Below are 17,580 nucleotides of genomic sequence, written 5' to 3' on the forward strand. Positions count from 1 at the left end.
ATTTTCAATGAAAGTATCCCAGCGTTTTAATTCAAAAGGTGGCAAATAATAAAAGAGTCAAAAGAAAAATATATGATATTTCTATCTGTATGACAGGCTTTAGGATGCCATTTTCCAAAGCCAATTCGTGTAACTTTAAATTTATTGTTATAGGATTTTTTTTAAAAATCTTCATATCATGATTTACCTTACTCCTCACTGCTCTCTAGATACTTGAAAGACCTCTCTGGGGAATTCTTTGGATCAATGAAGGACACTCGGAGCAAGAAGTAGATTGCAATCTATCACTAAATTCTCACTGATTGAGCAAAACTCTTGAGAAAGGCGATTAGGAGAAAGAAAGCAAAAGTTGGAGCCAGATGAGAGGCAAAATAATATTAACTGAGTGGAGACCAGTGATGTGGGCCAAGCGCATACATTTAAACCCTCAAATATCCTTCATGCATTCCTTAGCATGTGACTAACATAGCTCATAACTACACAGTTAAGTGAAATCATCCTAATTCATTCACTCTTCAATAATTTTTAAATATCAATAAACTTTCACTGAAGAAGACAGGAATACATTTTAGGCCTCCAACTCATTAGAGAGAAACCCTAACCTGCACCATAGACTGTGAGAAGTGGGTCAAGGATGCAAGAGCTCCCGAAAGCATTTCCTGACGTACGGCCCAAGGGGAAAGGACAGCCCTTGGCAAAATTCTCACCAGTCTGCGGGGGAGAACGTCAGCGCAACATCATCAGCATCCCTTTCCTGGGAAGGACTTCACTTATTCTGAGATTCTATCCTTGTTACAGATTGCTGTTAATATATAGGCCTTCTTTTAGAAAATGGTATTGGTAGAAATTATCTTTTGTCTTCAGGGAGTTTTTTTTAATGCCCTGCCGAGCCATATAAAGATGTGGCAACTCTACATTGTTCCTCCGTTTTTAATGTTCTCAGTCAATAAAATCCAAAAATCTAGACACCAGTGCTCTATGGATCACCCTATATCTCCAATGGCAGACAAGACAGAGAAGGCATTTTCTGGTCTCATTTTGTCATCCTGTGGGACACTCTTGTCAATTTCAAGCATTCAGGACGCCAAGGAAGTGGCAGGGAGGAAACTGTGAGATGGAAGAAGCCAAAGAACAAACTAGGATCCTCTCCCAAAGACCTCAGAATCATTGCATCTAACTTAGGGTGGGTGGCTTTGTTCCATATTAATTGTGCCCCAAAATGCTGCATATTCTAAGCTCTTGAGTTCTGTTGGGAAAAGCCAACATTTACCCAATACGTGCCCAGCTGGCTGTATACTAGACATGGATTGTCAAATAAGCAATAAATCCACTTTTTAGTAGCATGACACTAAAACATCTAGTTAAGATACTAACTCATCACACACATTCTTCTTAATAATAATATATTTGGCACAGACATGAAAACTTTCCTTTCGGAAAAGCTTTCAAACCAGTTGCCTTCAATCACCCAGACCACTGAACTAGGAGATCAAAGAGCTGTAATTCACTAAACACAGCCTAGTTATCCAGAGGCGGTAACGCCCCCCACCCGGCACAATGTCCAAAAGGATGCTAACACTTGTTCACTCACTAACAGGAGCTACAAAATAAATGTTAGCAAAAACACCCATTCAGGCCCAGTCCTGCCCTATTCCCCTATTGTGAGCTGCTTTAGTAAAACTTGGCTTCAGTGGGATCAGCTTCCTTTTCTGAAAAGAGACCAAGCACACGCTTTTCCTGTTGTTCTTGCTGATACTCCTGTAATCTGATTAAAACAAAATGGGCTACTGAGCCCACCATGGCTGCAGGCACTTTCCATAAGCCTTTCTGAGCCCCAAAACTCTACTCAAAGGACTAAGGACAGACATATTGAATGAGCATTAGAAATTCCCGGGAAGTGCAGTCCTGCTTGCGGTACTACTCAAACACAGTGCAAATGCTTTCAGTCCATTTTCTCTCACACCATGTAACATTTATAAATTTGATTTTTAAACAGAGAAAAGAAGAGTGAGGGGGAAAGGCAAAAGTGAAAGAAGTAGAGAGAAGGGGAAAAATGAGAAAAAGATGATGTGTATCAGGTCAGAGGGAATTTTGATTAAAAGAGAGATTGACACAAATCAAAGTGAACCTGGAGTGCCACTGCAGAGCACCGATATGGGAACGTGCTTTTTAGGCACTGTGGTGCTAAATCCTGGCTCATTACTCCTAACATTCTATAGCCAACAACAGCCAAAAATCAGACAGAGAACTTTTAGCTCAGTGCCTTCCACGAACCACCCAAATAATACACCCATAAAACCCCCCACTGCAAATCAAATGAAGGTAGCAAGGAGGGACAGACTCTCCTCTCCACCCCACCACTGCTTGGCTACCAGAAGCCCACCCTTCAAACGTCAGTTCAAGGGCCAGCTCCTCCAGGAAGCTTTCTCTGGTGGCCTTGGGGTGAGGTAGGTCCCCTTGCCTGGTGCTCCTGGACTGACTTCTAACATGCCAGGTGGAAGATCATTTTATTTGTCAACTAATACTGTAATTGCTGATTGATTTTTTCCTCTTTTTTGGTGAGCTACTTGAGAAGAGGCTGTTTTTAATCATTTTTGTATCTCCACTTTTTGCATTTGTGCCTGACATTAATACATTTTTTATATAATTTTATTGAAGTATAGTCAGTTTATAATGTTGTGTCAATCTCTGGTGTACAGCACAATGCTTCAGTCATATAGGAACATACATATATTCCTTTTCATATTCTCTTTCACCATAAGTTATGACAAGATATTGACTATAGTTCCCTGTGCTATGCAGTATAATTTGTTTATCTATTTTTTACATATTAGTTATCTGCAAATCTTGAACTCTCAATTTATCCCTTTCCATCCCCCCTGACATTAATAAATTAATAAATTTAATGTAGTTGCTAATAAACAAAGAGTGGCCTAGAGAGCCAATGGTGTGAAGAAAAAAAAGCAATTCAGGCTTTTCCTGAAATTCTCTGTGAAGCTGCTGAGGATGATTTACTGTAATCCCAGGATCTAGAGGTGACTGTAACTGATTGCAATGCACATAGTCCCACAAAATGCTCTCCTAATTGCAAGCAAAATTATTATTCTCTTTATCAAAGATTAATAATTGTATGTTATTTCATTTATTTCAGAATTTTTCAGTTTTAAATATTTTATTTTTAATGAGAAAATTTAAGACTTTTTTAAATCTTAGTTTTAATGAAGAGACTATGAATATGATTAAATTTAAAAATCAATATTGCTTTCCCCCCATTTTCTGTATAAGACATTTTTATTCATTGAAGAAGCTTAGTTCACATGCTGATTAGCTGTTAAAATCCTTTTCTTTGAATTGTTTTAAAAACGAAAGTTTGACATGGGAAAAATAGTTTAAAATGGCCACGAAAAATCTGTAATTAGGAGGGAGTGAGTCAGCATATAAATCTCATGCAACATTAGTCAAAGTAGATGAAAAAAATCAAAAGAAAATACAAGCATAACTTAAGCCTAAACGTAATAAAAACAAATACGAGAAAAAGGAAAGTATACAGCTTTTCTCTCCTCCTATTGGCCACATTAATAAAAACAAGCCAGTCAGTTGCTGTCAAGCCCTAGGAGGTACTGTGTTTATGTTTCTACCGTATGCTAGCAGAAACGCTGCTCTGAAAACCCTAGGACCTTGCATGGTATACTGTCCCCTCTGTCACTGACCTTCTGCATGACCTTGGGCAACACAGAAGATGCCCTCCTCACTCCAGTCTTTAGTATCCAAGTGGCCCTGTAGAAGCCACTTTACTTCCAAGTCCTAGTTTACTGACTTCCTGCCTCCACCATCACCCACCCCCTTCCCACCCCAGTGCATCCTCCAAACAGCAGCTAGAGTATTACTAAGACAGAAAGCCACCACAACACCCCCTGCTGAAAACCGTCTGGTAACTGCCCATGATGAGTAGAACATGGTCTTCATTATAGCTGAGTCTTACATGGACCCCCATCTGCCCCTCCAGCACCATCTCCTTCCACCTCCCTCTCCCTCTCCTTTCCAGCCACATGGTTTTTCTGTCCTTGAGCACATCTCTGGTTCTTCTGCCTGAAAGGCTCACTCTGTGGATTTTTGGTTGGCTGCCTCCTTCCCATTATTTTGGCCTCAAGTTATACATCACTTTCCCAACAGTTGTAGACAAAGCAATATGCTTCCCGCACCCGTCAATCCCCGCCTCTCCCGAGCACACTGCCCCATTCTTTCTTCTTCATAGTATTTCTCAGTATTTGAGACTCCTTGTTTAAATTACAAAGTTATTGTGACTCTCCATCAACTCAGAACTTAAGATGCTGCAGGGAAGAGACTGTCTATCCCAGTTCAGCATCCCCTTCTCTGCAACAGTACCTGGCACGTAGTTGATGCACAAAGAAATCTGTCAGTGGCCTGCTTGCCCGACTCGGATTATCAAGAGGCGCGAATGAGATAACACAGAAGAATGTTCTTCAGAAAAGGTTAACTCAAGCTTGCAAAGGTTACTTATGATTATTCTAGGTACTTCTCGGGCACTTGACTTCCTCATTTATAAAACACAGGACTTTTGTGAGAGTCAAAAGAAGTCATCCTTCTCAAAGCCAAGTGAAATAACCAGACAAGTACACAGCAGTACTTTCTAATTCATACGTGGAAATATCTGGCGAGCAACAAATCCGTGGAGGGAATGAAGTTGTAATCATCACCCACTCGCCTCCTTATCAGTCCATGAAAGAAATAGTCAATGTTTCAAATATGCATTAGACACAGTCATACACGTTGTGGGTAAAGAAAGATGTTGGACACTGCCTCTGACTTTAAGAATTTAATAATTAACTAAAGCAAGCAGATACACAAAATCTATAATGCAAAGCAGAGACGAATAACAGGAAAAAAGTGTCCCCAAAAATATGTGCTATAGGAAAAAAAGAGTTCAGAAGAGGACAAGGGCCTCCTGACTCAGAGAACTAGGAAGGAAGTCACATTTAAACTGGCCTTGAAAGACATTTAGAAGGCGGAACTGGGGTGAGAGCTAATGGGCCCAGCAAGCGGAGAGGCTTGGCAAACACAGGCATGGGAGCAGGGAGGTCTGGAAAGCTTTGGGGAAACAGGAGGCAGCTTCTTGGGCTGAGGACAGAGGAGGGATCAGGCACAAAACTGTAAGGGGAGTTTGAAGGAAGCCCAAGGGCCTTAAGTCCCAAGCCGATGAGTTGAGAACTAATTTGATAAGCAACGAGGGCTCGCGGAAAGGGCTCGTGCTGGTGAACCAATGCATCAGAACTGTACATTAGGAAGGTGAGTGTAGTAGGGGTTTTTTTTAAGACGAGAGAGAGATTAGAGACAGAGAGAGAAAAATAGCCTGCCATTTCAATATCCTGGCCAAGGGCTAATGCAAACCCAACCAGGGCAGCGGCAGCAGCGGCGTGGAAGGCCTGGGAGAGGTTGTGGGACAGCTGTCATGCCCTGTGACTGACGGTCAGAAGATGAACTGTTAAAGCAAGTGGCAAAAGGTAAAGGCTAATTTTGGAAAAGTCTTAAAATCAGTTAGGTGCTCAACTATAGACCTTAAGATCATTTTTTGCGTCCTGAGGAGGGAGGGTGAGTTTTTCTATCTTTTCCTTCTAAGTATGTGTACTCACTATTAATTTTTCATACCACTACCTCACTTGCAAGCATTTCTATTTTTTCATGTAGTTCATCAAGTGTCCTTTAGTAAACAACTGGGAAAGAGCCATCCTTAAGATGAAATTTAAATTTCTAAAACCGAATTTACCCCTTTTTGTATTTAATCTTTGACCTCCTCTGCCACTGGCCAGTGGGTCACAAGGTGCAGAGTTTGTTTCTATTCATTGCTCCTTTGGTTTGCTTTACACTGGGTTTTTTTTCCTGTTCTTTAGATATAGAAGAATTTTATTTCAGAGAAGCATCAAAATGTAAGGACTATCATGTTAAAATAGTCAGCATGAGCTGCTTAAAGCTGGCTTTACAAATTGTTATCTTCTCAGTGTCTCTCATAACTGATCTACCTATTGGTCTGCCTTCCAACTATGTTCAAAATCCAGCCATTCCAAGTCTCAGCCATGCCCTGACCCCAGTCATCACCGCCTCTCACCCTAGATTACTGCTCACTCTCCCTTAGACTTCTTTGCTTCCATGCTTTCCCTCTACTTCCCAGGTCTCCTTCACACAGCAGCCTGAGTGGTCCTTTCAAAATGGAAACTGATCACATCATTCCTTTGCCCCAGATTCCCAAAAGCTAAGGGACTCAAAACATCAAAGTCAGGGGGAGGGTACAGCTCGGTGGTAGAGTGCATGGTTAGCATACACGAGGTCCTGGGTTCAATCCCCAGGACAACCATTAAAAAGTACACAAATAAAAAAACCTAATTACTTCCCCCCAAAAAACAAGCAAAACAAACAAAACATTTTATAAAAAAGACAAGAGAAACAAAAACCAAAACAAAACATCAAAGGCTTTAACTGGCCTACAGGCCCTCCACGCTATGGCCACCGTGGCCTCCAGCCTCAGTTCCTGCTCCTCCTGTCTCAGCTCACTGCGCTCTCACCACACCGGCCTCCTTGCGCCACCGTCTATGCACCAAGGAGATGTGGGCTCTTACCTGTTGCCTGTGCTTGGAAAACCCCTTCCCTGAATACCCACCGGGCTGACTTTACACCGCCTTTAAGAGTTTTGCTCAGATCTCAACTCTCCAGGCCTCTCCTGGCCCCCCTATTCACTGTCACACCCTGACCTGCAGCATCCCGACCGCCCCTTCCCCCCTCTGCTCGACTGCCTCTCCTGACACAGCAGATGATTTACTTGTTAGGCTGATTGTTTATTCTCAGTCTCCCTCAACTAGAAGCTTGGCTCCGTGAAGAAATGAATCATTGCTTATTTACTCACGGTTGTGTCCCCAGTACTGTTTAGAACAGTGGCTCTCAATAAACATTTGCTAAATGAATGAATAAGCATATAAACACAGATCAAGCTATCAGACAATGCTTTTGAAAAATGAAACTTTGAGGGAAAATATGTATAACAGATTTTTAATGATCTTTAAGCTCTTAAATCACTTTGTAGCTTATAAAATTAGTAAGTTTGAAATGTGAATAAAGCCAGCTCCTTCTTTGTTCTTTTGTGAGTTTCAAGTATCAAGAATAGTAATTTCCACAAAGGATCCTCCAAAGTGAAACCTACAGAGTCCCACGTATTGTGAGCCTGTCAAAAGATTCTCCATTTTTAATTTCTCTGTAAATAAATGGATGTCCTTTCCACTATCCATCCTGTGGAGTTTTCTCAAGAAGAACAAACATACACAGAAATATCTTGTTCACTTAAGGAAACCCTGCAGTGTTCTTTATCCTCTTGCGGATTGTGGTCCCACCCATTAGAAGCAGAGGTCCAAACTGGTTCCGTACTGAAGTCTTCCTGCTTATCTTCATAGCAATCAAAATGATTGGACACAGAATTTAAATTTTAATTCAAGACTTTTAATTTTTGAGATAACTTTCCAGAACAGTATTATTTTGTACTTTTGAGTTCATCATTCCAAAATGAAAGTTCATTACTCAAAATTGTTTTTAAAAGCAAGAACTTGGGAAAGGTTAGGGGTCTTTTGTTTTGAGGGGCTCTGGGTTTTTTTTTCTTTTGCCTCGGCTTATACAGCTCAGTCATGGCTAGCCCATGCCAGATTGAGACAAAACAGTAAGTGGATTTGTACTCTGGATGAAAGTCATTACCATGATTTTTTTTTTTAATTTCATCTGTTAAAAAAATAAAAGCTTAAATGTTATTTTAACCAAGTGTCTTGCATGTCTGTTTTTCAGAAATAAGAGAAAACAAGAACAAAATCTGCCTCGGAAATATGTGAGCAGGAGCGACATACTCTGTTTTAAGGAATATTAAATCTAACTGTTCAACATTTATCTAATATATCTAATTTATCTATTAGATATAAATATCTAATATATTTCTTCAGAAAAAATTGTTAGCCTCAGTGGCCTTCTGAAAAATGCTTAACTTAGAACTTTAAAGATTAACATTTGATAGACATTTAGAATGACAATCTAAATATTCGCACTTCAATGACATAATTTACTGGTGTCACAATCATCCCTTCATTTATCTGTTTTGAAACACACATTCCCTGAGCTCCTGCTGTAACTTCAGGTAAGACTATCACCATACAATGCAACAGATCTGTGACCCTTTCACATTCATCAGGTGAAGTTCTCGATGCCTGACAGTGCTCTTTGTAAAGTCGTCTGTGATGCAAAGTTGTCTGTGGTGCTAGTCTGCTATTATAAAGCTGAAAATCACAGTGTTTTAGAACTAAAATATAACATGTAAGAGACAGAGGTGGAAAGACAGAGAGACAAAGACAAAAAGAAGCTTAACAAAAATATGCTTCTCTATTAAACCAACAAGGCACATCTATTTCATTTTTTCTAAATGTGGAAACTGATATTAAAAGAGGAAAAAGACTGCATCAAGGGAAACTATGAATATATTAAGAAAGGATCTATCGAAAGTCTAGTTCAAAAGCTGGCCTACATTCTACCATATTCGAAGTTTAATCTTGCTTATATCTTGCTTAACTTTGGTTAGTCCTATTTAACAGAGATTTTAATAAACATTTATTCAATAAATATTTATTCCTGGTCTTGGCTGCTAGCCGAATAAATTAGAAAAAGTGAGCACAATTCTCCACTGACGGCAGATAAAAGTAATAGAGGTCATTATGTAAATAATATTAACAGCTTAAATCTAGGAACTGGCAAAATACAAATAAAGATTAAAACCTTATCACACAAAATAGAAAGTTCTGGCAGAAGAGGTCCGGTGGGTAAGGGAACCACTGTGACCTATCGGAACCTATGGTTATTCAGGTCCAGAGATGGACGGGTGTCATGGTAGATGGGACAGAGCTTACACTACAAAGCCAGACAGACCAGGGTTCCCCCCTCAGGTGTTCCATTTACTGGGGATGTGACCAGGCTGTCCACTTCTCCGAACCTCAGTTTCCTAAACCAAGAAATGAAGACAGTAATATCTACTTCCTTGTGACCTAGGAACAGGAAACAATTTTTTAAGCCAGAAACAAAGACAAGAACCACAATGGAAGTGACGGATACATCCGACTCACTGAAATCAAGAGCGTCTGTTGACAAAAAGAAACAGAGTTAAAAAATAAATAAATAAAAGCCACAGGTTGGGAAAGAAGATATGCCTCACTTTTAACTGACAAGGGATTGATGTATAGAATAATAAAGAAACCCTATAAATCCAAAATAATAAGAGTAAGACAGCTAAAAATGTACGAAAGACTTGAAAGACACTTAACGAAACAGAAAATTCAAATATTCAATCAACATGAAAAGATACTTGTCCCCATTAGTAATCACGAAAATGCAGATTCAGTAATACCACATTTCAGGGTTATTTGGGGAAAGCAAATAATTATATATTTGAAAGATCTACGTAAGTCCTGGTATATGGTAGGTATGAAAGCCCTAAATCTACTTGTCCAAAGACCCCTGCCTGACTGCTCCTCTGGGCATGACTCCAATGCCCAGGAGCATCCTTCAATAACCTGAACCTTCACTGGATGCTTCCAAAGCTTACACTCAAACTTGGACCTCTCTCTAGCGAATACACTGAATTATTCCATGTGCAGATTTAGTGCGCCAACCCCACGCCTGGCTTCCCACAATTTTTCTGGCTCTAATTTTCTCTCCATGTTATTGTCTTCATCCCCTTTACATTCATTTTACATTGTTAGCATGCATGCATCTAGGCAAGGCATGTTCAATTCTTTCTGAGAACAAACGGGGTGTGAATAAACACTATAAAATAAATCTTTGCGAGCAATGGCCTATCGCCTAGAAGCCCTCTGCACTACCAGGAACCCTCTGAGCATAATACATCTGTGGATCACACACAAACACACCAGGTTTGTCACACCAGCGGGTTGCTATGGAGAAGCCTCAGAATCAGCACCCTGAGAGCTGCACTTGCTCGTCGGCATGTACCTTAACTTAGCCTGTTCTAACAGCTGATCAGGCAAGGCAGTGTCTACCCAATTGGAAGGAATGACAGCCGTGCACTTGATCCATGACCAGCAGACTAACAAGGTCAGTACAAACCAAAGGAGATGGAGTCTCCACCCGGCGAGGAGGCGACGGTGTCTCCGCGGCTATTTCAGGATCTTCCTGTTCACTCTCGCTGTAACATTCTGCAACAGAGACGAGAGAGCTTAACGTTTCCATGCTGCCATCACTTACTCCATAATGCATGAGCAGAGGTTTTTCTCCATCTGGCTATTGCAACTCCGATCCAATTCAGAAAGTACTTATTGAATGAGCTACCTGGTACATAAGAGGGAAAAGCAAGTGTTAGGGTTTCTGCCCTCAAGGAGTGTCCAATAGGCAGGAAGAGGACTAACCACACGTAGCTCAGGGAAAATAAAAACAAGTCCTCAAAAGAGATGTGAGTCACACACTAAGGGAGAAAAAAAAATTCTGCAGTGATTAATTTTGAGCCTAGGAATCATAATGAGCTGAAAAATGGCAGGATAAGTAAACCATCAATGGTGCACACTGAGTAATGGGAGTACCAGGCTGAGCCATGTGTACAGAGTCGCCTAAAGGACAGGGTGGAAAACAAAGCTGAAAGGTTGTTGAGGCCATATCATGGAAGGCCTTACATATCAGAATAAGGAGGGTTTTGTGTAGTTATATTTTTGCTCACAATCTATAAATATACTTCAAATATGCAATGGGTATTTATTTTATAGAAAAGAGGACCAAGGAGACAATTAGGATACCAATTTCACAGTATTGCATTGTACCTCTTTATTGTTTTCAATCAAGTTGCCACTTCTCCATTTCTGAATTTAAGGTTTTATGATTCTATTATCCAAACATATAGTCCCCTACTTCCAATTCCTGAGTTTTTTGTGGTCTGAGCATTTCAGAATAGTCAGCTCTGTGACCCTGGCATCTAAAGGCTCTTTCTTCTCAATCTTAAGGACTAATTGCATCCTTAAGAAGAATCAGACTCCTGTAGCTTTTGAACCCTGCAAGCTACAGACTGAGCTAAAAATATGGCCTCTGTCCCCAACTGACATTCAGGTTCCCGGTACAAACTTAGGGTAATTAGTCTCAGCACACAGCTGGTGGAAATACTAAGATATCAGAAAGGAAACAGTGGGATGCAAGTTATCTGTCTAGATCATGAAGAGATCAGGTCTTTGACTAAGAATTCAGTAAGTGAGGTAACAAAACATTTGCATTGGCAATTGGTTGAGACATCAGTGAAGCCTACAGCTGCTAATGTGTGGGTGAAGTGTGAAAAGTATTCTTAGCCAGCATGGGAAGCTCCATTCCATGTTGGGGAGCCTGTGTGAATATGTCTGTCTCTACATATTTTCAGATAATTTAAAATGTCAAAGTATGTTTCATTAGAACAAGGCTATACATAGAACATGACATTGTGTCTTTACTGTATTCTAATATTCGTGCTACATTCTCAGAAACATGAAACAGAACATACCTTCATCCTTTGTAGTGGACTCATGATGGATTACAGCTAATCCAAACTTGTTTAACCACCTAAAATTCAAATCGAAAATAAATGTTTGCCAGCGAGATTGGTCCCACTACCTATTCCCTTAACCCTAAACCCTAGAGGAAGGTCTTATAACAGACTTCATAGTAAAATTGAGTCATAATGCTACAATCAGTCTAAGCATTTCCAGAAAAGCATAAGTTTGCGGTATAGAAACCTAAGACCTCTCGTTTCACAGTACTGTCCACACTCCGCATTCTTTGTTAAATAAGAAATGAGGTGGCCCATTATACAACTAGTTAAAGTGGGAACTCCATTAGATATTTTAAATGTATGAACATATATATGTTTTGTAATTGTGTATTTGAAACTCTTTAGCAACCATCGAAATGAATTTAGTAACTTGACCTATAAAGGTCTGTCTCTTCAATTCTTAGACTGTAAGCTAATTTCACCAAAAAAAAAAAATGATGATCTATTTTTAAATCAAGATCTTTATATCAATCAGTAAAAGATCTGACCGGATCTTCACAGTTACTCCTAAGGTGAGGAAATTTTTAATTCCTTACCAAAAATGTTTATGTAAAATAAAAATTGACAACATCCCTTCCAGGGACTTATTATTGTATTGGCAATGAATTTCAACTACACATCAATCACAAAAATAAAACTAGACAAACCTTAAGGAATGCAAATTTGGCTTATGATTTCAGGCCACTGGAGTTCCTTTCTGAGAGTTTAGTTAGAAAACTATTTCCATAGACAATTTTTTAAAAGACACAAAATGTGTCCACCTTCTATGTTTCTAGCTATATAAACTTCCATTAAAGGGAAAATAGTATTTGTGATAATCTAACAGATTTATTTTCTACTTCTTTCTAGTTTTCCATACTTTTAAAAAATATTCCATATATGTATTCATTTTTTTAAACATCAGTGACCTAAGTTAATCTATCAACAAAATGACAATATTAACACTATGCATGTATTGATTCACTTATGCTTTTTATTTTTTCTAGTCCTGTAACGCCTCATAAACTATCCAGCACGCTACACTCCACCACAGCATAAATACTGCACACCCCCAAGTCCGCACTCGTCAACAAATTAGGAATCCTTACCACCCAACCCTCAAAACTGCCATGTTCTTGCTCTATTGATTACTTTTTTAACAGGAGATATGTAATAAATTTAATTTAAAAAATAAATAAAATAGGACTTCCTACAAGAAGGAAGATGAGCTCCAGCCCCATTTAAGAAGTCTCCTTTGGCACCATGATATATTTGAGTCTCTAACAGCCACTTAAACCTAGACCAGTATCTGGGCCCAGATCATGCCGTTGGAACTGAAAAACGCTCACCAAGACTCCAAAGAAAAATAACCAAAACAAAGAAACAGAAAATGACAAACAAATACAAATGGCTAATAAATACATGGAAAAAATTCTCAGCTTCAGTAGTATTTTGGGAAATGCACATTCAAGCACAGGAAAATACTTTTCACCACTAGATTGGCTAAATTTTTAAACATCATTGCTTTCTAGATTTTAGGAGAAAACATTCTCATCCTTTGTTGAGCTGAACATGAAAAACTGGTACAACCACTATGAAGCAGGCAATTGTATGATACTATTCAAAGTATAAATACTCATCCCATTCACGCAGCAATTCTAATTATAAACATCTAACCTACAAAACACACCTTCATGCACGTGAATAAATGTGGAAGAATGTTAACGCAATAATGCTTCCAATGGCAAAAAGAAAAAAAAATTGATACAATATAATTATCCAGTAATAGGAAAATGGATAAAGTATGGTACCAATTCCATCAGTACTATATTACAAAGAAGCGAATAAAAAGACAGGTGAGGGGGCCTTGTGATGACCTGGAAAAATCCAAATACACTGTTAAGAGAAAAAAGCAAGTACAAAACAAGATGTTTTTCTTGCTTTTAAAACCGTAGATTTGTATATGTGCATGACTTGATATGCAAAGAAAAGCGTCAGAAAGAACATACGTCATAGTATGAAAAGTGGTGTAATCTCAGGGAGAGACGTTGAATTGGAAGGTGAAGTTGGGCGTGTGGGAAGGTTTCCACTCCACATATTTCTGTATTAGACAATTTTGACAAGAATATGCTTTATGCATCACTTAACTAAAAAGTACACTTAAAAGTACATTTTTAAAAACCGATCAGGCAAAGCACAATGAATTTAATGGCTCACTAATTCCTAGTTTATCCATGATTTCATCATTGCATAAGTTGATCCTCCCCAAAAACTGCATCACAAAGTGAAGTAGACAAAACATTTGAAGATAAAAAATAGATGAACTGAGAATGTCTGAAACAAGAAAAGCCCTTTCTAAGTTTCTTTCCAGAAATATAGCAGAACAGAAGAGTATTGACAGTAAAGAAAAGATTCCTCTCAGGCCACACCCAAAACTCATGTCCCTTTAATTGCCACACCAGTTACTTACTGTGAAAAATGGGTGATTGTTTAGAATCTGGTTTGACTGTTTTCTTTCCAGAACTCACAGGCTTAGAGTACCTCCTTTGCTAAGAACTTTTTTTTAATTTCTATTTGTGGCTAAATAGATGGATGCACAAAAAGACTATATTTATATAAAAGAAGACGACAGATGTTTCCTGGGAGTTTGTTGTATGTTAACTCGTTGTGAATGTGTGTGTTGCAGAAGCACAAGTGTTAAGAAACTGATGTACAAAACAAGATCATTCTTCCCACAAAGACCGTCTGATAAAGGCAGCTACCACCAGTCTTTGTTTAGAAACTAACTCTTTCATTACCCTTAATTACTTACCCCTGTACTTGTAAACGGAGGGTCCCTGCAGAACACACGGTGTTTCTACTAGACTTAATTACCTTTCCCTTCATTGTCCCTGAGAGAAACATCACCACCCAAAAAGTCAGTTTCCCAAGGAGATGAAGTTCTAAAACAGGACCCATCTCTCCAAATGCCACTCCCTCCTTCCCCTGCATTTCTGCATCTCACTATAAAATACCCAGATGCATTATGCACCAGTTTATAAGGAGCACCTCAGTGAGCAAGGATGCTCTTCAGGTGCTCCTTCAGAACCAATCTTTAAATATCCTTTGCCTAGTCTTGTGGGAGAAGGAAGAATTTGACATACGGACCCAAAGAGATTCTGCATTGTTGGCTATTAGAGAAATCATCTTCAGAAAAACAAAACTGAATAACGATACTATAAATAAAAAATTATGATACATTCAGGCACAGACAAAATGGGCCATTTGCTTTTATAAGGGGCCAGATGGACAGTTTTTGAGTATAAAGTTCACTGAGAGATACAAAAAGCGGGGTCTGGAGCTCATGCTCAAATTTCAGTGTACATCTTGTTTGGAAGTTGGAAAGAGAAACAAATACTAAAATAATTTCAAGTAAAATTAACAGATCTCCACAGCATAGACAGGCCATGAGATCTTGGCTTTGATAACTATGAAAGGCTTTGGTTTAACAGTCAAATGGGCAGAGTGTGTGGCTAACAGTCATGCAAGCGTACTTGCCATTAGATCTCTGCAAAGGGAGAACGTGAAAGTGAAGACAAATGGACCAGAAATGTAAACAGAAACTGGAAAGTGGATGGGCAGGGAGCTCAATAACTCCGATGCGTGATCTAGAGAGCAAGTCTGAATTATAACAGATTCAGATCATTTGTAAGCATCTCACACTTTTATTGGTTTAAAACGTGTTTTATTGTGTAGGTGGAGGCATTCTATAGATAACGAAACACTTAGCAGTAATTGTTTCTCTGGTAAATTCCGTCTTACTCTCCCCTTGTCGGAGAGAACAGAACTACTTTGAAAGAACCTGCCACAAAATGAATGAGAAGGATGGATGTGGCCGGAAGGAAGCTGGAGATACAAGAAGCTGTTTAAGAGATGCCAGGCACAGCGGGAGGCCGCGGGGGTAGGGAGAGGCAGCGCTGTTTCACCGCCATTAAATGACTGAAAGGACCATTTGGGATGGATTGATTGATGGCTCAGCTCCAGGCTGACCCTGACTACCATAAGGCTCCAAGTACTGCTGGGCAAGACATTAAGGCTTCCACACACCAAGACCTCACTCATCAATCGAATTTAGGGTTACCAACGCAAATAAAAAGAGAAGCAAAGAGCTCTGTGAAGTTTTGTATCTTCTCCTTTTGTGTATCTGCTCTTATTTTTCACAGACGCTTGAGAAAAAAGCCAGGGGGGAAAAGCTAAAATCAAAGAGGATAGAAACAACTCCTCTCTTTGTCCAAGAAAATAAAAGACTTGTTTGGAAGATTCAATTGTCAGTACCTCGCTTTGTTATTTGTAACACAAGGTTTCCTAACTCAGTGTGGTAAAGAACAAACCCGCCCTCCTCTGAAGGGTTGTGGGGAGATGTGTACGGGGAACAGATGAGAATGCTTCCAGCTAGAAGGGGCTTCCCTCAGGGTACAGTGTACAGAGCTCTGTGTATGTGTGTGTGTGTGTGTGTGTGTTCAAGCGCGCGCGTGTGCACATGCGTGCTTACACACAGGCTCCTGCCCATGCATGTCTGGTGAAAAGCAACTATTTTTTCTTTATGCTTCTAGAGGAAAAGGGCAAAGAGAAATTCCATAAAGCAGATAGATAAGAAAATCATTGTGTATAAATAAATAGATGGATAAACAGACATAAACATATAAATAGATATAAAAATATAAACCATAAGCCCTACGAATGGAGGGATTACGTCTGTAGCCTGCATTTCTACTGCCCAGGATCTGCTAAAAGGGAGCACAAAGGAGGTATTCCATACACATAATTTGAATTAATTATGTGAAGGTAATAAGAGACACTGAGAATCCTTAGAGTAGGACTTAAACAGAATGCCTTCCGACGCCTCAAGCGCCTCAAATATATCAAATCTATACATAGCCTCACTCAGGTAATAACCATCACAACCACACTGTGATCTAAGCCAGCAGGGGATGTTACAGGAAATGCAGGTAATACTCTGCCCATATGTTTCCCTTATTTAAACAGAGCAAACAGGAAGTGGAGTTAGGAGTATCTTAGATGTGCTCGAAACAAAGATGCTTTGCAAAATGTTTGGGATAGAACATGGAGTGGTGATAAACACGTGAATCATCATGATAATCACACAGCACATGGGAAGTGCTGTAGAGATATTTTTCATATAGAATTTTGAAAGCTGTGAGATTAGTTACATAATTCTTTCAAGCCTTTTTCCCTGTGATGCTGATTCTCATCTTAACATTTTCTTATCATGTCATCTGTCTATTCCTTTCTTAACTTAGTGGTTCCTTCAGAGGAATCTTATTGTTTCTTCCTAAAATAGCCACTTTCATATGTGTAGTTCTCCAAAATGCTTTCAAATACTAGAAAAAAAAAAAAGCAAGAAGACTTTATAACTGCTAAGGAGAGCAATCCTTAAAGCAGCAGAAATCAATTAAACAACAATTGATATGAACACATGGTTATAATTCGAACACCTGATCAAAGCCATCTATGTACATAAAGATAGAAGTTTAGTGATTTTTCTTTACTTACAGATTCATTTCCTGTACATTCTCAGCTGCGAAATAAAAGGTCTTGATCTGTGGATGGCTGATCTTGAAAGCACTTGAAAGAGGAAAAGCATAGACACATGAAAATTAGAAATTAGTGTAGTCGACAGTGGGTTTGAAAGTAAAACAGTCAAATATAAGCATGGTAAGTTCATCTGTTCTCTTTGTTAATGTACCCGAAAAAATTCAATTACATTAAATACCTATTGTCTAATTTCTATTTCATACAGAGAGCAGAGGGTTAATTTATCCTGTCACGACATCCAGAACAGGACTGAGTCTTGGCTGATCAATAGTTTCTACCTAATAGATTAACAACAAGGACCTACTATATAGCACAGAAAACTGTATTCAATTTCTTGTAATAACATATAATGGAAAAGAAGCTGAAAAGAAAAAATATATATGTCTGTATAT

The 17,580-nt window shown here is 39.1% G+C and overlaps 1 protein-coding gene across 6 annotated transcripts in view; it reads right to left on the reverse strand.

Annotated features, from left to right (window-relative positions):
- IPCEF1 (interaction protein for cytohesin exchange factors 1) overlaps nt 1-17,580 on the reverse strand; it is an 82,386-nt gene that overhangs the window by 25,418 nt on the left and 39,388 nt on the right. For all 6 annotated transcript variants that reach the window (XR_012075091.1, XR_012075090.1, XM_072966074.1 and 3 more), the window contains 3 exons: nt 17,147-17,218; nt 11,567-11,625; nt 10,159-10,247 (listed from right to left, as the gene is read on the reverse strand). Coding sequence is in view for 4 of the 6 variants with exons in the window: in XM_072966074.1 (XP_072822175.1) it covers nt 10,159-10,247; nt 11,567-11,625; nt 17,147-17,218 (220 nt within the window). In the remaining 2 variants the exon portion in view is untranslated. The remainder of the gene's footprint in view (nt 1-10,158; nt 10,248-11,566; nt 11,626-17,146; nt 17,219-17,580) is intronic.

The sequence above is a fragment of the Vicugna pacos genome, chromosome 8 (assembly GCF_048564905.1).
Source record: "Vicugna pacos chromosome 8, VicPac4, whole genome shotgun sequence".
NCBI classification, from domain to species: domain Eukaryota; kingdom Metazoa; phylum Chordata; class Mammalia; order Artiodactyla; family Camelidae; genus Vicugna; species Vicugna pacos.